This window comes from Drosophila takahashii, chromosome 2R (assembly GCF_030179915.1).
Source record: "Drosophila takahashii strain IR98-3 E-12201 chromosome 2R, DtakHiC1v2, whole genome shotgun sequence".
Classification (NCBI taxonomy): domain Eukaryota; kingdom Metazoa; phylum Arthropoda; class Insecta; order Diptera; family Drosophilidae; genus Drosophila; species Drosophila takahashii.
In genome coordinates, this window is record NC_091679.1 from 22769435 (window position 1) to 22793412 (window position 23978).

Below are 23978 nucleotides of genomic sequence, written 5' to 3' on the forward strand. Positions count from 1 at the left end.
AAGCTTAACTAACTTAAGGACTACAGAAGAATTCAATAATGACACGTTTCAATTTTGGTTACAAAAAGCCATTTTTTATTAACATTAGTAGGCGGGTCTTTTCGGGCCTCTTTCTCTCTCTTCCTCCTATACAACTTACCTGGCCGAGATCGGATTAAAAACTATTTATTAAGGTAATCAAGGAATTTTGCCCCCATGGGACGAATCAAAGAGACCGCGGGCTAGAGACCGTGTAGTCCTGGGACCCTCGCTCGAAACCGACGAACCCAATGACGTTTCACTGAACTGTTCTGGATGCTGCGTCTTTACGTGCATGTTGAGACTGTGCTTGTAGCGTGCCACATAGGAGCAATGGTGACACTTCTCCGTCGGCAGCTGACCACACTCATAGCGCAGGTGCCTCGAAAGATTCTTCTTGTACGTGTAGGCCTTCTCACATCGTGGGCAAATGTGAGAGTTGTTTGATGGTGAGGCATTGTTTAGCGAGGTGACCGATTTCACAGATAATGTCCAGGCATTTTCTAAAAGAGTTGCAAGAAAGAAACGAAATAGGTTAGAGAATTGGTAATTTAAGAAAATTATTTTTTTCATGGGTGCGAAATTAGAGTAAGACAAAAATCATATGGGGTCTGATATGAGTAATGCTATATGTATGATATATATATGGAACGCATGTTTTTGTATAACCAGCTACCAGTTCAATTGTACAGCGATAGATAGTTATTGTAGCAGAAAGTTACATCGGTAGCTAAAGAAGAGTTACAGTCTAAGACTAAACCAAAAAGAGGAAACATTTTGACAAAATCTTACCATTCCGAAAACTCTGTTTAATTTTTAATTTTTGTGCAACTTAAAAAATATAAACTGCTTTATTAGAGGCAATGATTTGGCCCACAGTTGCAGGTAGTACCGTCTACTATGGCGTAACGGTAGCAATGGTTTATGCTTGATAACAAACCATTGACCTGACTCTAGAGCCTTCGTCATAGTTGATCTGTAAGTAGGGAAACTAATTAATTCAGACAAACACAACATGGCGACCCCCAATCTGCCCGATAAAAATAATGAATGGCTTTATAATTTTTTTTGGGGTTTCAACATTTCAATATCAATCTTTATTATTCTTGTTGTTTGTTTGTTTTTTTTTTCTGTTACCACTTTCTTCAAACAATGTGTATATAAACGATTCCATATATAATGCCATTTGTTCAGTTTTCGCAAAAATAACAATTTTTGGGGTTAAATGGTTTCTCGAAAAATTAAAACATAATCCCAAATGGTCTTAGCTTGTTTTGGTTACATCAAATCTTGGTTTTTTTTTTGTTCATTTAAACCTACCGCTTGTTATTACAATTATTAATATTTATTAATTGGTTTTTATTTTATTTCATGTTTTTAAGGTACTAACAATATCAGCTTCGTCAATGAAAGTTTTTCTTGCTTTTTTCTGTTTATTTTTTATTTATTATTCTTGTTGTATAAATTTGTTTCATAATTTCGCCTTTTCCGTGGTTTCGTTAACAATAAATATATGTATATATCATTTATCAATTTACTCGGTTTCATTGTTGTTAAATATTACGCTACAAAAAATAAACAACTTTCGTTACAATTAAACTTTCCTTACGGTTGTTCTCGTTCTGGTAATTATTGTTTTTGGTTTGATTATATATATATGCATATATATAATATATATATCCGTTAATCCTTTTAGACTGTTATGGCAATTTCTTTGTTCCAAATACACTTTTACTAAAACGATTTCTTGTCTGGTTGCTGTTTTTTGTTTGTTCAGTTTTCGTCTAAAATATATATATATTGGTATATGTATATGTCCTTGTATATATGTGTATATATATATATATATTTTTGGTTGGTTTCTTTGGAGTATATTTTGTTCATTATGTTGTAACTTACTTAGTTAACTCTAATTTTTTTTCTTGTTTTTCGCAAACGGTTTTCTGATCTTAGTCGATAAATATTATTTAACAATATAACAAAGTTAAAACATAAAGAGTTCTCTGGTTAAATAAATGTGAAACGATATATATTTGTATGTGTAATAATATTAAAACAGTGTTACAACTAATTTAAAGAAAAACGATTTAACAAAAAAGTTATTTTGAAACATTTGATGTTTCATTCCCTTTATCTAAACTTTAACAGCAAAAAATAATAATAATAATTTAGCTACTCGCAACAAGGTCTTAGTAAATTAGTTTAACAAAAAACATAAATCATACAAGTAAAGCGAATAATTCTCAAATAAATTTCAACTAATTTAAAAGCAATTTATTCCCTATTTCTTCAAAGAGTCCCACAATTTGTCTTGTTCGCTTGGTAGTTTTTTGTTTGGGGGTTGCAAAATGGTTCTTTAGACTATTCATTTCAAAAATTGACTTTGGCAAATAGCCGCACAAGACAAATTGTAAACAAACTTTTGAAGTATTGCACTTGTGGCAGAATTTTGTAACCAAATTGAAGTAAATCAATCAAAAATTTGCCTTTGGTATTAGTTTTTTTAGCGGGGAGGAGGTGAACATGGGCCGTAATACCGATGGTTGACACTAAAATCAAATTCCTGCTGACTGAATAAAAAGGACAGTTGCCTAAACTAACGAATTTGTTTTTCAGATATCACTAACAAGTACAAGTAATAAGTTTCGTCAGCCAGATCAGTCCAGTCGGTTGGGAGTTTGGATTAGTGTCAATTCGGTGTTAAACCGCAGTTAGTACTTTACAATAATTGATTTTCATTTGTTTTTATCTTCCTTTATACTGTGTATAATTTGTCTAGTTCATTCGAGTTCATACAGTATTCTATTGCTGTTGGTTTTCTGTATTTTGTATTTATATAATATTTGTTTATTGTACTGTCATATACATGTATTTTGCATATATGCGTAGGTTTATTATCTGCAACCCAAAGATTAACAATCAACAAGCAACAAACAATATATATCCTGCGTCCCCTCTTCCTACTTACTGCATTCCTAACTAGAAATTATGTTTAGTTGCCTCCTGCTTAGGTTATGTATATATTCTCGTATAATTTCAATAATTTATCATTTATATATATTAAAAATTTGTTTGATAATGGCACTCTCATAGCATTTAGTTGTCACTTTTGCCGTCAAAAATTTCGCTAAAATCAATCTTTGAACTAACAACGAAAATGTACTATAAATTACACTTGTCAACAGAATCGCTTATCGTCTTAGAATGCAACAACAAATCATATTGGTTTACATATATATCTATATATGAGTATATTGTTCGATCTCTTCTATGGCTTCGTCTTCTCTAAAGCAGCATTGAATTTTATTTTCAGTTTTGGTGGAGAATTTCTAATGGCACAAAATGTTCTATTTTTTGATGTTTTTTTCTGGTAAAAAATCCTTCAACCGGTTGGCACACGCACAAGCACAAGGCTACTCACACACACCCACACACACTTCCACTCATACATATACAATTATATTTGGCGATGTGAGTACATTTTACCAACATCTTACCTTTTTACTGACTTTTTAACAATTTCCTTTTCCTTAATATCCTTTTGGTTCAACAGACAACATTTTTGCTAATATAGCATTATATATAGTTCTATATGTGTATATTTTTATGTAGATGTGGTTGTTTCCTCATATGTATATGTTTTGTATATATGTATATAAACTCTTTTTACTATTTTTGTTCTTGGAACCATGTAACAAATCTTCCTGCAATCCCTTTTATCCATCTGCCTCTGCTAAACATTCGTGATGCCTAACCAAAGTTGACTCTATGAGACTTAAGGTGTACTATTTACTGGATATATACAGTGAGAGCTCCATTTGGACACTACAACTTTCCAGTCCAGAAGTTTCACTGTGCATAACCAGCGTGTGTGTTGGTGTGTCTATGTACCTGGCATAATAACAACTTAAACAATAACATATAGTTCTTTTTTTGATGTTTTTCTTGCTCTGTTCTTATTGTTTTTGATGTCATCCACTCGCATTTCAGGTTTAGTTAATTTCGTGGTTGTGTGGCATAACAAGAATCGTATTAATTATATTATATATTAGAAATATATATAATAGATATATATTTGGCAACAAATAAACACAGTACGTTTTGTTATATGCATTTCTGTTTGTTTTTTCTGTTTCTGTTCTCTTTCTTTCTGTCGCTTGTTATATATGCATTTCTCTCATTTGTTAATTTCACTAAGTTTTGCTTGGTTTAGTTTCTATATTATTAATATATTTTAACTAAAATTACGTAGTTTTGGTTAGTTTGACTAAAATTGTTTTGCTCTTAGCTTCCTTGCGTGTATGTTCTGTTTTTGTTTTGTTTTATTTTTTATCTTTTGTTTCTTTAACGTTTGTTTGTTTTGCCTCTCTGTTCTATTCCTTAGTATAGTTTCTTTTTTTTTTTTTGTTGGTTTTCTTAGGTTTTTATCTGGTTTTACATTTTACTAAAATCCTATAAAATGTTCACTGACTGCATTTAATATATATGTATGTGTATATATTGTTGTTCTAGCTTGTTTAATTTTTCGTATTTTCACTTGCTCATTAACTAAGTATTCCGTTTGTTCCATTAATGCTCAGTTTCAACAATAATTCTCATCATATATACTACATATATATAGATTGGTTGTTTTTTTATCCATTTTCTTTATAAATGATGTGGCATCCAATAAATTCGTTTTGTTGTTTGTTATTTGTAATTGTTCTTGGTTTTATCTAATTGTTCTATATATCATTTGTTCTTCTTGTTTGTTGTTGTGTTGCTGTATTGTGTGTTTGTGTAATATACGTGTATATAATCATGTTCATGTTATTCACTTTGATCATCAATCAGTTGATCTTCTGCCTATTGGGATAACGCTTATTCTATTTGATTTTAAAGAAAACATTATCTCATAAGTAATATTTGACACAGACACCGCTCTCAAGGTGTCGCTTTAGGTGGGAGCTTTGTGAAAATGCTTTGCCGCACATCAGACAGCGAAATTTTTTTTGTCCACCACATTCATATCTGGGGGAGACATCGGATAGATAGATATAGAGAGAGAGGCAGAGATAGACAGGTATCAGTATCACAAAATAATCAGACAGACCGACCAGAGATCGATAATTAGTTATCGACTGTAAGTTCACTCACCTGATATGTCGTTGCAGCGAGCTGGCGTCTTTGTAGCTCTTCAGGCAATTGAATCTCGGGCATTGGTAACGTCCATCCGGATTGATGAACTTGAACAGATCGGAGAACTTTAGCTCGTACCAGTAATCGCGGATCAGGGATTGCGCCGAACTGGCCGATGTACCCCCAGTTGGTGGCGGAGTTTGGCTCGAGTTGGAGGCATAACTGCTTGGAGCTACGAATTAGATGTTTAGCATTTGTATAGAAGAAGAAGAAAGAGAGATATATGTCATGAGTCTCGTGGTGTTCCATTTGGTTAGCCAACATCTTACACATCTAGAGCAGATATTTCGTTTTGAAAAAAGTAACAAGATCTCGGTATAAAAAAACTTTCTTATGTTCGTAAACAATTTTTTGGATATAAAATTTTGTAAGTTAATTTTTGCACTGAGTATTATAAATTAAAATAGTAATAGTAAAAAATTGGTGATATTTACAGTTAGTGTGTGTTGCGGGGTGTTTTGCTTGATTTTAAATATTTGTTTTTTGTGTGGGCGTGGCATGGTGAAGCGTGAGCAGAGCTAGCAGCAGTAGTTGCAGATTGGCTTGGTTTTATTTATTTGCTGGGTTTGCTTTTTCTTTTTCATTTTTATTTGTTTTGAATGAACGCTGTGGGATGATGACTGAGCTTGACTGAAGATGATGCATATGATGATGATGATGCTTGATATGGGTCTGCAATGAAACATGTTTAGTAAACTGGACGGCAGATTGAGGCAAAGATTGAGGGCGACCCACTACTAGATATACAAACGTTTTCTTGATCAATACAATTTTATTTGAGTTACAAAAATATTCATATTTATATATATATGCATATAAAAAATACTTAGTTATGGCTCTGACATATAAAAATAGTTGCTTTTCGGTTATAAATATATACGTTCAAGTGTCTTAAATGGCTAGCTAAATATCATTTTCGCTTGTTATACTCGTTTCTTCACAAAATTCGTTTCACATTTTTCAACGGTTCACAAAATATATAGTAACTGCTTAAGACTTGGGATTTACGTTATTCTTTTCTTCTTTGGCTGCTCTGTAAATATATGCTTGATTTATATTTGAACTATGTATTTGCGGCTGTTTAGTTTTAGTTAATTGTTTGTTGTACTTGTACTGTTGGTTGCATTTCATTTGTATTCATTTGAGATCCTTGTCTATCAGTTAGTCATAATCCTAGCTAGCAAAGGAACTTAGATTTTATGAACTTAATCCACAAAAGTTTAGTGTTAGTTGTTATTTTTCGAATTTCGCTGGTTTGGCATGGCCTCTCTTAACTACAAACTAGACTATATCGAAAAATGTTTCACTTTTTTGTCTTTTGGTATTTTGGTTTTTTTCTTAGGAATGCAAAGTGTGTGGGTCACCGACCCCGAACTACTCTCAGTAGTTTAACCCCCTCCCTGACTTAGTTTCGTTCACGTTTTCTCTTTGGACTTTTTGGCTTACTGGACTATAAACTAAATTCTACCAATATTAAACTTAAATTAACTTAGGAAAAAGTCAGACTAGCTGAAGCATAAGTTATGATTGCGAAAATTTCTGCGCTAAACTTAAGTCTAAAATACGAATTTTAAATGAGAACCGAGAGACGTCGACTGCAATGATTGGAATTTTGAGCAGGCAGGTTTGGTTGTTGCTCGCGTTTGTATACCATCTACATGAATTAACCAAATTTATGCAAATGGCGTTTACCATACATAATACAAAGTGAAAGCTGAAATTTGTTTTTCTTTCGGTTTTCGATGGACAACAAGCTCCTGCGCTAGCTCAGTAGATCATTGCAGTCAGTCCTGGCTGGTTGTTGGCGTTTGTTAAGAACTGAATATATAAATATAAAACTTAAACTTCTTGGACTGGATTAGAGATAGATGTAAAATCGTTTTGGGGCCCCTCCCTATGCGGTGGCCTCCCATTTGGTGGGTATTCCCGTGGAGGCCTGCATCTGAAAGGCCAGCGGCAGGAAGTCCTTTTTCATTTTGGCAAAATGGGTCTTGATGTGCTTGGTGAGGTTATCGCTCCTTTTGGCCGCATAGTTGCAGCTGGGGCACTGGAAGATGGGTCTTTCGGTGGTGAAGCGGCACTCGAACCGTCTGTGGCGACTTAGACTCTTGCGGGTCTTGTAGGATTTGCCACACTGATCGCAGGCGTGCTGATACCAGGTTAGTACGAAATCTGCAATGTAGATGTGGGTGCGGGACGGAGAAAGGGGCACACGAAGACGGATGGGTAAGTGAGTGGGTGAAAGTGATCGAGTTGAATTGGTTGATTGTTGGTATACAATGAATCGTTTCCTGATCGTGTATGACTGACTGTAATATATATAATATCTGTCTTAATGCTTCTTTACACATTTCAGTTTCTGTATTATTTGAGCAAGTCAAATTTGCTAAGCTACAAAAAATCAAGAAAAAATTATATATAAATATTAACATAAAATTTATAAATATTAAACGACTTAAAAACATGTCAAGCATTCCAAAAACGAAAATAATTAAACTATTATGACGGGAAAATAAAAAAATATGTAAACATCGAGTCGAGATCACTTAGAATTATAAAATTGAAGCCCATTATAAATATTTGTAAAAAACCCAAGTGGAACCGCCTTAGTTACTAGAAAAAAGTCTGTGTAAGAAAAACATCAAGTGTTAAGTAATTTATTTTGGTTTTTGCAAATATTTCATAGAAAGAGACACAAATATATTATCAAATAGAGAAAAAGATTAAGACTATGGATTGGAAAAAGGCACACAAAAAGCTCAAAGGACACACACGCTCATACACTCGCCACAAAGCGAACACGCATTTGGGACACAAAAAGCAGACACATGAGAGAACCCAAGCAGGAAGGTGAAAAATAATCACGAATTATGTTTAGAACATGCTTATAATGCGATATAGTGCGCAAGAGAATTTAAAGGCAAAGCTTAAAGAAAAAAATGGCAGGTTAAAAATCAAAATTATTTGAACACAGAAGGATATTCTGGAATTTAAGGATCATATTTTACTTTAACGCTATCCCGAAGCACACTATATCGCACTGTATGAAAGTGTAGATCAAGTTGAAACCCAGACAAAAACAATTCGAGGCGAGAGTTTACACAGAACAAAGATATATATCATAGAATATATATAAAGAAATACGTATGGTATATAATACTGTAAGTGACAGACTTTTTTGCGGATCGTTGCGCTCCGGCAGACAGTTGAGTTTTCCAGGACAAGATACGGTCGGCTTCATAGATAGTAGTATGTGATAGTAGGTAGTAGATATTGGAGTAGTAGTGGTGGATGGAGTAGTGGGGTAGTACAACAGTTTGGTTTGTAGAGACATCTAAAAGAAATTTAGTAATAAAAATAGGTTAGTGAAAAATTCGCACAAATTCCGCAAAAAAAAATGACAAAACTGAACGAGGAGAAAAATGGAGAACAAAAAACCAACACGAATGGATCATAGGGGTATGAACAAATGATGATAATGATAGGACTGATGAAGATAACAAATTATAGGTTGGGAATGAGAAAAGGCTATAAATAATAAAACTTTCGATTGCTGCAATTGAATACATAAATATAGTATATTTCTTGTATTTGGTGTTTTTTGTAATTTATTCATTTAAAAATATAATTTTCTCATTTTTGTTTCGTTTTGACTTTGGATAAATTAGGTTTTAATATTAGTTATACATGCTAGAAATGTATAGTATAATAACTTAACTAAGTCGTACATTTTGGTGGCATATCATTTGGAATAAGTGCATTACAATTATAAATTACCTCCATGGCTTCCTCTATTTGCGAGAGGAAAGTTAGGTGGCTTAGTTGAGTATTTTGTATTTTTTGGATTAAATCAAATTGAAATTACTCAACTTGTAGTAAAAGATTTGATATTCTCTCTTGACTTTTTTTTTTGGTTTCATCTTAAATGACTAACAAATAGGTTAGGTCCTGGACACTTTATGGGTAAAGTAATCCGATTCCTGTCATGCTGAAAAGCTCTTAAAAGATTACAAATTCGTGACGGTTCAAGTTAGTTATCATTTGTTTTAGGAAAGTTTCGTGTTCTGATTCAACATTGTAATATTGACAAATTTTAAGACACATTTTGTCTAGGAGCGACTCACAAAAATACATAATTAAAATTATTTTTCAAAATGGAATGTCTACGTTTGAGATTCTCGTACGGGGAAATACATAGAGTAAAATGGGAGTTGGGGGGAAAACGTATGAATACAGTTAAGCAAATATGTAGAGCTTACGCTCTTGACAAATTAAAATTAGAGATTCTTCAAGTTTCAATAAATAAGCTTTATAAATATTTTTATATATATAACTAGAGTCGGGACAGCTTAGTTATTGTTATAAGCAAATGGCATCGTGTTCATCAATCGCTCCTTGAGCAATGAATTTGATATAATCTGTAGGCCCAGCTTCATGTTCCACTCCTCGTTCATCAGGTGCTGCACCTTGCTGGGCGTCACCGGTTCCGGCTTGATGCCAAGAGCTGCAGCAGCCTCGGCTTGTGCGGCCAATGCCTCTTCCTCGTCGGCGTCCAAGGGTCGTCCTCCTCCAGATTCGTTGTTGTTCTTGGCCTGGGCCTCTGCGGCTGCTGCTGCTGCAGCTGCTGCCTGCTCTTCGACCACGGCTGCTGCCGCAGAAATCGCCGTGATGGCACCAGTCAACCCGTATGTGGGTATCGGCATAATATGCGGCGGCAATGGCGAAGTGCATCGCGAGCCCGGCAGATTCTCGTTATCGTAGTTCTCCTTCCGCAACGACAGGTTCTCTGGTATGGGGCTCTCGCAGCCATTGTGAGATCCAGCGCTGCCCACGCTGGCCCCACAATCACCGCTGGAGCCGCCACCACCACCCATCTGAAGACCAGCCAGACCTCCGCCAGACTTGAGGTCCAGCGAACCGCCGATTGAGGTACGCGAGCCACTGCCCGTTGTCATCTGGGCAATCGCCGGCGGAATGCCGTGCTTAGAGACCAAGTGGCGCACCATGTGATACTTGCGACGGAATCGAGAGCTGCAAAACTCGCAATTAAAACGAGGCGGAATGCCAATACACTCATCGCGCATGTGGCGCTGCAGGTGGCGCTTGCGCAAGTAACTCTTGTTGCAGACGGCGCAGTGGAAACGTTCCTTGTACTGATCCGGATCCGCATCGTCGCTACCAAAAACGCTGTGCTTGTAGTCGTACTTCAGGTCTGGTGAGATCGAACCAAATCGAATTCCGGCGATCGGTGGTGAATGGTGTGGTGTGGTGATTGGTGTATATGGAGATTTATGTGTTGTTGGTGATTTGGATTTGATTGTTATTGGTGATTTGGGAGTATTAGATTCGATTCGATTTGATTTGATTTGGTTTTGATGTTTTTGTGGGGGTTGTGGTTGTATGAAATGAAAATGAAAAGAAAATAAAAAGAAACATGTGTGAAAAATCATAAACACAAGGTCCAGAATTAGGCTTAATGGGTAATTGGCATAAACAAGACTCAAATCTTTTCATTAAATGTTGTTTATGAACTTAATTTAAAACTAAATTTAATCGTCCGTTTTCATTGCTTTCGTTTTGAGAAGTTGAAGGAAAACTAATACAAATTATACATTTCAATGTCTAAATCAAGTTTACATAATGATACAAATTCACTTTCAACAAAAACTACTGAAGAGGCTACTCTAAACAATTGTCAAGGAAAACAATAATTTAAATAAATACATTTTTCATACGTTCTCTAAGAAAAATACAAAAAATAAGTTAAGAAACTATTGAATAACAAATAATTAATACCTAATAATTCAAATTGTTAGAAATTGTAAACAAAAAGTTTTAGTTTTAAGTAAAAACGACCATGTTGTTTTTAACTTTGTTTAAAATTATACATTGGGTTTTTGTCAAAAATTCGTTTTTATATGTTTTCACGTATTGGGTTAAACACTGTAAATATAGTTTTCAGAGGTTTTGTGTGGTTGGCCTCCGAAGGAAAATTCTGGCATCACTGACTCTAAAAATACATTATTTAAAATTTATATCGGTGATAAAAAATAAACTTTCATTTCAATAAATATTCGTACACATATATTTAACTTCAATTATTGACTTAGCAGACAGACACAGAACAATAGAGCGAGATTGAACAACGTTTCTTAACTATAAAAAGGGATGTTTTATGTAGATGAATAACAGCCAGTTTTGATCTCGATCTTGGAATCACATTCCGCCTAAACTCTAGACTTTCTTCAGCTGATGAATGCCGTGCTTCTGTCTCAGATGGAGTTTCAAGTCGTAGCGCCACGAGCAGCTAAAGTTGCAAAACTCGCAATGGAACTGTACGCTGGTCTTTTTGGCCGCCAAGGATGAGCTGATGTTATTGTTGCTGGTACTGTTGTTGCTGCTGCTCGTGTTGCCGCTGACAGAAATGTGATTGCGTTGCGGTTTGTTGGTCGATGGACGTATGCTGCTGTTGAGCAGGTTGGCCAACTGGAAGGAGGCTGCTGCCGCAGACATGTGACAACCACTGCAGTTGCTGGCGTTGCAATGGAGCTGCTGGTGCTGTTGACCGGTCGCTTGCAAGTGGTTAACAATGGCCTCCGCCTGGCCTGAGTTACCACATTTGTACATTCTGCGTATCGTTACTTCCGGCTCACAAATCTCAGCGGCAGCACCACTGTTGCTATTGTTGCTACTACTGTTGTGTTGGGTCAAATGCTGCTGGTTGAGGTTCTGATGGTTTGCTGCGGTGGCTGTGGTCTGATGCTCCGCCGGCTTCTTGCTGGCCGCACTGGCCGCTGCTATAACTGCCGTGGCATAATTACAGTAAAGCGTCCTTAAATCTGTAAGAATTGTGATTGGGGTTTTGTCTAAGATTTGCTGAGACTGTTTAACGATTTCTTACAGAGAGTACAGAGAAAGTCAAAGAAAGGAGTAAAGTGGAGAAATAGAGATGTGGCGGGTGGTGTTGTGTAGATATGTTCGTGTTGTGTCTTCGCTGGTTTTCTTTTTGATTTGGTTTCATTTTTTACAGTGTGTTGTTTGGCTTATAGCTATATCTTGTATTATGCAATATATAATGTGGATTAGGTTAACCGACGCCGCCATTACAAGGATATACATTTCGCCGCAGTTAAAACTTAAGTTAAACTTAAAGGTAAACACAAAAATAATCGACTTTGGCACCAACAAAATGTTCGAGAAAATGTTATTTACCAAAAATAATCAAGTAATTAAAATAATTTTGAAACTTTGTTTCAATTTTCTTTTTGTTTCATGCATCAATTGAAAAACGCATTTGTTGTGGTTTGGTTTATAAAAAACGTGGCATTTATTTTTAGTTTATAGATTTCTCCTTTTTTTTAATTTATACAAAATATATATATAGTTTTTTTTATATTATTAGATTAGTTCTCAACTTTTTGATTTAGCGCTGGAAAAAGAAATACTTATTTATTTTGGTTGTGTGACAACCAAATAAAATTATAAAATATATAAATGCAGGAAAAATAAAGGATGTTGCAAGCCAAAAGGTCAAAGTTCAACCGCTGCTCTTTGGTTAATTCGATTAGTAGTAGAGATATTACTCTGTGGGCGCGTCTTTTACTCGAAATGGAGGTAGAGAGGAAAGAAGAGAGGAGGACCCGCCCGCCCCTCAGTTCAAATTGCCATCCCTCTTACAATCCCTCCCCCTTAAGCAGTTCGGCGGAGGATGTGGAGGAGGAGCCGCTGGCCACCACAGCCGCTGCAGCTGCCACCTGCTGAAGAGCCTGCTGCAGCAGGGCCTGCTGCCTGAGTTGCTGGCGATAATAGCTACTGGTTGTTGTTTCCTCCACTATGTGCGAAGACGGCTGCTGCTGCTGATGCAGTTCATCCTCATCGTCATCTTCGACTAGATAGGCATGCTGATGATCCTCATCGACAGCGGCCACCGCTGCCTCGTCCAACATATCCACCAAATCAACTATCTCCGTCCCCGGCTTGTGCTCCTCGCCTTCGGCGGATGAGGCTGCCGCTGCTGCTGCCCTTTGCTGACGTTTAAACAGCGATCGCATGGCGATTTCCGGGTGCTTCTTGCGTACATGCTGGCGCAGGTGATCTGCTCGCTTCGTGCGATGCCCACAAACGGAGCACACCATGCTCTTGCCCTTGCCGCACTCCTGGCGCAAATGGCGTCGCAAGGTGCCATGCCTTCTATACGTTCTGTAACACTGCGGGCACGTAAAGCTCTCCTCCAGTCCTCCACCTCCTGCTCCTCCCAAGCCATTTCCACCGGCTAGCAATCCATGAAAGTGATCAAATTGTGGCGCCTGAAAGTGATGCAATGATCCCGTTCCCTGGTGAAAGTCATCGCTGCTGCCATCCATCAGTTCCAGCTTGCTGCCATTCAGATGATTCTGCTGACTGGATGAGGAGTCGTCTATCAGCTGCAGGCCTGAAATTTGTTTTTGTTTTTCGTTTGGTATTTTCATATTTGCTCAGTTTCGAATTCAGTTTTCAATAATTTTCCTTTGCGATTTTCTGTTGTCAAAACGTTAAACGTTAATCTTTGGTAAATCATGCTGTTTTAATTAATTATCGAATGTTAAATTGTTTTGTTTTTTTAGTTGTTTATTTGTCAAGGCAAAACAAGCAATTTGTTATTGGAGTTTTTCAAAATGCCAGATTAGTTTCGAAAGCATTATATTCTCTTTTTGGTAAATTAATAAATTAATTTCTGGTTTGCATTAAACAAAAACAAATTTCAAACAGGCATATATGTTTATAAAGGGGGAATTGCACAGCAGCATGGCAAAAACAGGGGAGGAGCGGGTGTTAGGTTAAAGGTTAATCGTAGGAGGGAAAAAAATAAAGAGGTGGGAAGAGTGACAGAGAAGAAGACAAAAGCCTCAATGCGAATAAGATATATCCTTTGTTTGTGTTGTTTTGGTCAGATGTATGATTTATGTATAGAGAGCGTTATGCAATGTGTGTGTTTGAAGGTATATCTGTTTTTCGGGCAGGCAAAAATATAACATATACAGATATCATATGGCTTTATATGATGGTTGATTTTGGGACACGCGAAACACAACTCGAAACAACATAGAAGAAAGTAGTTCCCAGGGTAGGTAATACATATATTGGCATCGTTATGTTAACGTTTTTAATGGCTCTTTCGGATCAGTCTAAAACAAATATTTGGTATTGTGCTTCTTGACCTTGCAATGTCGATTCAGCGAGTCCTTGCGCTTGAATCCAGCATCGCAAACCTGGCACCGGAAGTTCTCCAGCATCCCGCACTCGAACTCCAGGTGCCGCTTCAGCGCGGATAACCTTGTGTATGCGTTGGGACACTGCGGACATTGCAGCTTGCCATCGTCCCGCATATCCGCATTTCTCGCCAGATTCGCCGCCGAACTGCTCCGCACCGTCGGCGGTGGAATGCTCTTCTTGGTGCTGGTGCTGCTACTACTGTTCGCCGCCTTCCTCCTCCGCGATCGCAGCTTTCCACGCCGCAGCTGCACCACTGCACGTGGTGGCGATGCTGGCGGCGATTCAACCGCGACGGGCGGCGGTATCGGTGGCGGCGGCATTTCGCTGTCATAGTAAAACATTTGATTCAAGCTCAACTCGAGCAGACCTGCAATTAAATGTTTGAGCAAAGAGGAGATAGAGAAACGAAACACACAAAGAGAGTCAGAGAAACAGAGAATCGAAGAAAAAGCGAGCAATCGACACACAAAGCTTTATATTTCAAACACACAATTTCAAAAACTAGTCAGTGTTGCCAACTAAACTTTAACAAGATCTAAAAATTTAGTTCAACTGTCTGATCTGTCTATCCTTGAAACCTAAATTACTTTTTATTGAATTGGGATAGATCGATATATTTTGGAACAAATTAAAAAAATGTTTTGACAAATTGATATACCTAATTCTTTAAACAATTTTGAATCATACGAAGAGAACAGAACAATCCCTATTCTAGAAAATATATATATTAACCCTAAGAATTACAAGTGATACTCAAATTTAAAATACTCAAGGAAGTTAGATAACTAATAAACATTTAGTTGTCAATCCATATCTACAAGCCTTAGAGAAAGCATGCCTATTTGAAGAAGGTTAAATCAATTAAACTATGTATGTGGTGTCTCTAATTTAAAGTAAAATATATATAAAATGGGAAATAAATATTCCATTTGGACATATGATTTTACATCCTCTACTTGACTAGATTGTCTTGTTTGTTTGTTGGCAACACTAATTTCCATTCAATAACTCAATCCAATCCACTCTAAGCCACTCCACCTGGTCACCTCAACTTGCACTTTTACAACTGATCCGATAGAGAAGAGTCACAGGTTGAAATTTGAACCCAAGTTTATTGTAGTTATCATGTTGCTGGGTGTGTATTGTGATGTGATATGATAGGAGTGTAAAGTACGGGTGTTTTACATCGATTGCACTTATATCCTACTGACACTAATCCCTCTTTTGGACGCCCTTGTGCACATAGTAGTAGTGATCTTGCAGCTTGAAATTATAGTGAAAACGACGTCCGCACATGCGGCACGCGTACTTCTTTGGCTGGTTGCACTCTTTGCGCATGTGGCGCGTCAAAGTGCCCAGGACCTGGTAGCGACGTCCACACGTCTGGCACACGTAAGGAGCACTCGCCGCATCCGTAAATTTGGATTTGGATTTTGATGTGGATGCGACGGTGGCCGAGGCGGATGTAGAGGGACCATCTCCACAGCTGATGGCATTTCTAGATAAAAACGGAAAAGCGGAAGGGAGAACGGGGTTTCATCATCATCGGGTTTTGGGACAGTGAATCTAACCGCCAAGCACCAGAAAATTTACCTGCGCGATGAGGAAGTTGTCACCTTGCGCTTGCGTTTGGACATCGTGTGCGTTGCAGTGGCAGGCGAGGGAATCGCCGTGGCAATGGCTATGGTCGCCTTTCTTCTGGCCAGACGCTTGGAGCCACCGCGCACCGACGTGATTCTGGGCACGACCATTGCGCCTGCAACCAATGGACCAATAATTCAAATGTGGAAGAGGGGACGGAAAAAGAGTGTAAGATTGAGACACAAATAGAGAAGGCTCCAAAGGCAGAAACAAATGAAACAACAAACGGTACTAGCTAAAATCACTTGCTGACAGACGACGTTTGCTTTTAGAACAATATAACTTGGTAATTTATTTAAAAAAAAAAATATTCTTTGTTTTTACGTTACATCCTTACTCATATAAGTGCATTTTCGAATTTAGAGGCCAAAAATGTTTATACACAATTAACTAATCGATAGACTGACATCAAAAGTCAAATGCTTAAGCAACAACAAACAATGAACCAATCAAGAGTTATTAGTTTTCTTGGATTTAAACAAATGCCAATGCAGGATTGAGGAACGTATGCAATCAAAATATCAAGACTTAGCCCCTTAACTTAATATTTTTTAAATTATTGGCTTTGCTACCATATTTATAAGCGTTTGCTATTGAAAATAAAAACACTTTTGATGTTTCATCGCAAAATTCCGAAAGATACAATGAAATGCAAGTTGAAATTCAAAAAAGGGAAAAGAGAAAAAAGCACAAGAGGCAAAGTCCAGAAAAGACATACCAACTACAAATTACTTAAGGTGGAACAATAGTTTTGCATACAGACTACATAGAAAGCTGGAGTAAAGTTTACTCCAAATAATTGTAAATATTAAGTATTAAAATTTTTGCACAAACATTCACACACCACATAGATATACAAACAAATAAACAAGGACTCCAAGTACATAAATTGTTTTGAGCTTGCGACTGGCGTGATGTGATAAAAGCTCTGAACTTATTACAAGTTACACAAAAAAAATACCAAAACAAAATAATCTTGCGACTGTGCCTGTTTGTGTGTGTATGCGAATATGCCTGTGTGAATTGGGTCAAGGCCATGCAAACAGCTTTCAACTGGGCCAAAACCAGAAATAGGGAGGTGGTAGTCATAATTTGAAAAAGAAATCGAAATCTTATTTTCAAAAAAGCGCCACATGGTCCACATAGCAACTAGGCCCACAAAGCAATGACAAAACTTAAGTCTTTTTAAAAACCCCTAATCATTTTTCAAAGGACTTTTCTTGTTTTAAATTAAAATATAACTGAAATAATTAGCCTTGAAACGATAAATTGCAATTATTCAGCATTAAATCAAGTACTCAAATGGCTCTCTACCAACAACAACTTGGGTTACATAAGCTCAAGTCATGCTAGATTATGAAGTCCTCCTATAATGAAGCACTTTACCCGAAGTATGGCAAGTTAAAGTGCTTTTCCAAACCATTATCTCACACATCCAGTTAAGCAACTTTCAGCGCTTAAAGGAATTCCCATCAAAAAAATCCCCAAACTCGATTCTTTATGCAACCATTAGGTTTAATTGTCGCAGTGGAATAGCATCTTATCATTATTGACTTTACACGGATGCAGCACGAATTTTTAAAAATAGCAAACGAGGAGAAAACAGCGAAAAACAAACAAAAACGAGATACATTCACAGAGATATGAACATTAATATTATTGCTTCAGTCTTTAGCCCTCTTCGCCACCCCCGAACCCATGTGAACAATGCTGATTAAAGAGAAAAAGACTCACAATCTCACACATAGAAACACATTATAATTTAGCCGACCTTGAACTTGAACGAATGCCTCGAGCATTGTTGTAGCATTTGTTTTTGTTTTTGCTGATTAACAATTAACAGAACGGGCATAGAAAGCGAGAACCGAGAACAGAGGGCGGTTGGAAGAGAAGATGGAAGAGAACAACCAATGTTTCGCAGATATTAAAATAAGACATTTTGTTTTAGATACCTCACCTTGCTAACGAGCACAGCAAAGCCTTAATAAATTAATTGGGCAAACAAGATTGTCAAAGGAAAAAGAGGAGAACAAAAATAGAAAAACAAAGCAATGAAAACGAGCTTTGGAAGCTTTTAAAGAATTACTTGCGATAATACTCAAAAAGAGAAGGCAATTTGGGAAAGCCCATGTACTCTTTCAGTGAAAAAGTTAAATTTGTATTCGCTTGGCAGGTTTTGGAATAATGTAACAAAATAAATTACATATTTGGTATATTTCATTTGATAAAATATTAGTAATATAAAGAAACACATTTATTTGTAATGTCCGTACGCCTCTGTAATAATAAGCTATTTTATAAGACCATAAATATCCATCACTAAAATAATTGACTAGATAAAAGGCAAAACACGAACTAATTTTAAGGAGCCTTGCAGGGAATAACATCAATCGACTCCCAAAATTTTTATTTCGGTTTATCTATAAGATAAAATACCAACAAGAATGCATTTTTGTAATCTTTTGCGTTTTCAACAAAATAATCAAACAATCAATGGAAATCATTTTTTGGCTCTCTATGGTTTTATCTTAAATGTTTTCGTAGACTCTCTGCCAAGAAGTCAAATTTATGAACCCCACAACTTAGTGATGGAATTGAACACATGTATAAGTAGATCGGGATCGGTTGAGTTTTGTACGAGAATGTGTTTTCAGTGTTTGGTGTTTGTTTGGCAACGCTTCAAGCAATTTCGAGAAACAAACGCCAAACGCAAAAAGAAATTTTTAAGTAAAACATATATACAATGTAAATTTAAGGTGTACACTTAGAAATAAATCGGAAGAAAAGGAGAAATCGGGAGTTACACTATAGCTTACCCTTGTCCCATCGGCTCTTTTTCAGGAGAAAGAGAGAGCTTGTAGATTTTTTTTTCATTTTTACACATTACCTGGACCTGGAATCGCTGTAAAATCAATTTTCTTTTTTATGAGGAATGAATGTTGATTTGGGCAGGAGAATAATTCGTACTTTGGGGGAGGATTTAGGGATGGGGCTTTAGGATCGGGTATTTTCAGGGGTCAACCAAAAATGAACTTAAAATAAAAAATTTACTTCATTTTTGTATTGCACTCCGCCCAACCGATACCGTCGAGCGGAGCATACTCACCTGAACACGCACCTGAGATTTCCGTACTGAAGTTAGACGCTTCCTAAGATTACAGTTGGATCTCGTCGATTGGCCCAAAGCAGCGAATGTACCTCACCATCTAGGATGGCTACGAGCTTTGTTTTCGGCAACGACTTGAGACCTTCGGCAGCTGATCCTTTTCCAGACGCGACGATCCTTCGGTCGGGTTCCTCACCTCGGTCATTAGATTATCACTTTTCACTTGACTTTTTAAAGGTTTTCTGGTTTGCTTTTAACAACAACGTACATCTCTTTTGGTTAAAGGAAACAAGTTTTCCACAACCGAATAGACAAAATCGCGTAGAAGAGCGCGCGCGCGTTACTTGGTTCGAAAAAACTTACAATCTAGCTTTAAAACTAAAAACAAATTCATAAGGAAAATAAACAATAAAAAAAAGTCCCGTCAACCAAAATAAAGCAAAATATATATGTATATATAGAGATAGTACTAAAATACAATTTAAAACTGCATGCGTATTTTTGTAATATGTATAAAGTAAAAAAACTGTGTAAAAAACATTAGCACGCGCTGAGAGTTCTAAAGAAGAGGACAATCAAAATGGAGTGGCACAAAAGTATAGAATGACAAATGAAAGTTTGAGTGTGTTTTTGATTGCGAATATGATCGTGGGTGTGGTGTGTTATGCTTAAAATATGCAAACAAAGTTAAGGCGAACAAACATAATAAAATTGCTGGAAGTGTGGCCAAACTTTGCAAACTTTTGACGCGACTGTACTCAGAGAGCTTTCTTTGTGGGGGGAAATACATGTGGACAGAGCCCTGCACACTCACACACACGCACTATACACACAAAATGACACACGCTCACAAACAGCAGCTTAGAGAGGGGGAGAGAGCGAGCGAGCGAGAGATCAAAACGCACATATAGAACACTGTTGATACGTAAATTTAAACACTAACTTAAGTGATAAGGGAATTTCTTTGATTTTTCTGCCTATTTTAAAGCTGCAGTGTGGGTGAGTGTGTTTTTGTGGGTGAGTCAGTGTGACCATGAATTATGAATTATTATGGAATGCATTTTCTATTTTTGTTTGTTTTTGCTCTGCAGCTAACGGCTTAATGTTGGAAATAGAGAGAGAGGAGAACAGAGGGGGAGGAAAAAAGATAGTGAGAGGGCAGGCAACTAAAAAATGTTGGGGATGTCGAAGTATGCGATTTATATATACAGTAAATAAGGCAAAATTAATAGTTAATCAAACACCAATTGTAAAGAAACGTATTACGAAAATTCAACAACAAATGATCATACATATAATCATACATATATATATATAGATAATAATGGTATAATGAGCATGTTAGGGGTGGTTGGTGGTGGTAGGGTTTTGTGGTTTATAGCAATTATATATGTAGTGTGTGAGTGGTAAATGTTTCTCATTTTCTTTTCAAAAGTGTGTGTGTGTTAAAAATTAATCATAATAAATAGATATGTACAAAAAAAAAGATTACTAGTTATACAAATTATGTGTCATAATTAAAAAATTATTAGTTTTGTAAAAAATCATATTAAGTAAAGAGAGTTTTTAAGTAATACTTTCAACTTGCACAAATTATTCTTGTTTCGGGTTAATTTATCTGTGACGAAGTGAGCGGCGTAGGCAAAAATAAAAAAGTTATCAAAATCCAGCCATTAAAATTCTCTCATAAAATTCGCAAATCAGAGTCGTAAATTCTCGCTCTTCAACATTAATTTAGCTGTTTTAATATTTTTTTTTTTTCTCTGCGCCAAACTCTTGCTCACAAATCTTGTTATTTTTGGTATTGTTTGTATTTGTACTTTTTCTTGTTGCTTGCTTTTTTCGTCTGCTATCTTGTTGAAAATTATATTCAAAAAATTCTAAGTTTCTTATTATTTTTTCTTCTTTAACGTTTAAGAGCTTTTTTCGGAGCACGACTTTTGTAGGGTACTTTAAAATGGAAAAAAATAATTATGTATATTTAAATGTTTGTGTGATTAAAATGAAGCTATGACCTTGAAAAGTTGGATTTCAATCTTTAATCTGCATTTGCATTTGAATTTAAGCTTGTTGTTTGTCGTGCTCGCTGGTTCGAAAAAACATCTCGTCTAAAAACTTCTAGGCTAAGCTGTACTTTTTGCTTTTTCATTTGTTCGTAGCTCATATAATCGATTTTAGAGGCAACAAACACTCACCTTGAGGATCCCGTTGCTGTGCATCCTGTGCCAATAGTCCAAGTTCATCCTGAGATCTGTCGTGCTGCCATGTTGCATATGCTATTTAACAAGGAGAGATCTTATTAGTTTCAGGGAAACAAGGAAAAAGGCTTGCGGTAACTCACTTTGACTAGATCCTTCGCCACCCTGGCTGGTCCCGGCAGTCTGGTCCAGCTCCTCCATTGTCATGTCCTCCTCGTCCAGTGTCAAATCCTCAACGTTTTCATCGTGCGCATCGTCATCGTATTCGGCTTTGGGTTCAATAACCATTTCGGAGCCCACTGATGACACGCTGTTGTCTTTGATCTTCTGTTTGTGATTCGACGACGATTTGTCCACAACGCTGGCCAGCTGCTTTACCACAACTCCGGCATGGACGGCGGATGCAGAGGCGGAGGCGGGATTGGTTCCACTGGCGACGCTTGCTCCGCCAACGGCACTACCCTCATCCATGTCCTCGTCATCGCCTTGGACGCCTTGGGCGCCACCTTGGCTCTGGGCTTGTACATTCTCGGTGTTAATGGCATCGCTTGTGGTCTGCGCCTGTTGCTGCAGATGAGCCTGTTGTACGGAGGCCGCTGACGCAGATGCTCCGCTCGCTGGGGCGGCTGTCGAGGATGTTAGTTTAGCGCTTTCAGTCTTTTTGGTAACGTTGGTGCTGGTCAATGGCTGCTGTTGCTGGGTCGACGACGCTTGGCTTCCGGCGGCCGGTCCACTGGACAACTGGGTGCTGACCAAAGCGGAGACGGCCAGACCGGCGCCTGTTTGCTGGAGGATTGACTGATTCGAGGCGGCGGCTTGTAACACGGACGAGTTGGAGTTGTCGTGGGCATCTGCAAATATGAAGAGGGGAATTATTATTTAATTATGTGGTAAAATATTTTTATTTACTTAAGGAAATTATCTTTTTTTTTTTTATCAACACAAATTTAATTAAAAATTGCCAAAAATGACTTGAGTTAATATTAAAGTTTCATATATATCCAATGGTCTCGACTTTTTTTACTTGGCAGAATAAAAGATAAAAGACTTTAATCGCTTGACAACTCACCATTCTCCATGCTGCGACGTCTGACTTTTCGACGCCGACGCGACGGACTCGAGGAGCCTTCACGCGAACCGGACACATCGCCGGACGCGTCCATCGCTCCGCCGGTGGCCAGGCGGGCCCGCTTCGTTTGCTCCAGTGTGTAGGCACCGCTAAGCTTGCCACCGCGATGATGCTGTCCGGAGGATTCTGGCTTGGGGGCTGCTCCGCCGCCAGTGCGATTGTCCGACAGACCCTTGATCTGCAGCGATTCGGCGGCCTTGAGCAGGGCGGCCAGCTGATCCTGCGAAATATTGACCTCGCCGCGATACATGTAGTCCATCATGGCGCGCAGCTCTTGGTACTTTACATCCTTGAGTATGAAAATGGGATGCTTGTCGTACTGTTCTTGTAGTAAGGTCTGTGGGGAAGGGATTTAAATAGTAAAACATTGCAATATTTTCCCATTTTTGTTGTAACTTACAGCAAAGTAGGGACTGCATGCTGACAGCACCACCTTGTGGGCCTTGAGAAATTTGCCCTCGGCGGCTAGCGTGCAATCGACTAGAGTCTCGTTCTCCAGCAACGTGTCGAACACGCTGATCAGTGTGCTCTGGTGGTTGTTCCACCGCAAACAAAACTGCTGATCGTCATCCATTTTGTTTTCTTGGGTTTCGGATGATGTGGGGGAAATGAGGTCGGAAATGGATCCTGGGGGTTGGGCCCACGTCCTTGGGGCCGAACGTTGAGCTCTCTCTCTGATTCGCGGTTTTTTCGCCACTCGTTTGCTGATTTACAATGGGCAAAACTTAGGGGTACAGTGTGGGGGTTAACGAAAAAAACTGCTTTCGCCTTCGGTTCTTCTTGTAGTTTTGTTTTGTATATCAGCAGTTATGCTGCAAAGAGAGAGGGGAAAAAAAAAAACAAAATTAGTAACGCAAATAACTCGCAATAATGCGGCCCAAGGTCAAGTTCATGTTTAATTTCAGCGCAGCAATAACAATATCTTTCATCTCTTTTACACGCTTGAAATTTCAGCTAGATTATTATTGTTGTTTTGCATTCACACACAAACACACAGAGACATACTTGTATGCAAATTTTGCACAGCAAAATGCAGTTTTTTTATTATTTTCGAGCGAGTTCTGCTTCTTGTTAATTTTTCAACTTTGCTCTTTCCAACACACGCGCTCTCACCCAAAGAGAGAGCTAACGGATTTTGTGTTACAGTTGCTGCTGCTTCTGCTTCCCGACTGCTTGTGTGTTGGTGTTGGAGATCGATGGACACGATAAAAGCCGAAGAGACTTCGTGACGACCGAAAAATTAAGTAGGAAAAAACGAAGCATGAAACATAAAGAGGGGAAGTTTCGCAGTCAGCGTCGCTGCAGCGCAAACATATATATTTGTGTCTGGTTTTTTTTCCTTTTTCTCCGTTGTGGAAAATTTCACAAGTAGACACACACACTCAGACTCAGACGAATATTTATGATGATTTTCATTTTCCCCCATCGCCAAGACCAACACTGGCACACTCGTTGA

The 23978-nt window shown here is 37.7% G+C and overlaps 1 protein-coding gene across 23 annotated transcripts in view; it reads right to left on the reverse strand.

The window, feature by feature from the left end:
- Positions 1 to 23978, reverse strand: part of lola (longitudinals lacking) — a 61831-nt gene that overhangs the window by 28339 nt on the left and 9514 nt on the right. For 14 of the 23 annotated variants that reach the window (XM_017150516.3, XM_017150525.3, XM_017150528.3 and 11 more), the window contains exons 2-5: positions 22923 to 23334; positions 22463 to 22859; positions 21537 to 22244; positions 21391 to 21471 (exon numbers count right to left, since the gene is read on the reverse strand). In XM_017150516.3, coding sequence (XP_017006005.2) covers positions 21391 to 21471; positions 21537 to 22244; positions 22463 to 22859; positions 22923 to 23096 — 1360 coding nt within the window. In that variant the 5' untranslated portion in view covers positions 23097 to 23334. Of the gene's footprint in view, positions 1 to 162; positions 522 to 4302; positions 5029 to 5154; positions 5369 to 5948; positions 7369 to 8777; positions 10409 to 11323; positions 12036 to 12607; positions 13628 to 14324; positions 14816 to 15540; positions 15947 to 16041; positions 16205 to 21390; positions 21472 to 21536; positions 22245 to 22462; positions 22860 to 22922; positions 23335 to 23978 lie in introns of those variants that run through there. The other 9 variants (XM_017150531.3, XM_017150530.3, XM_017150527.3 and 6 more) reach the window with 9 other exon arrangements.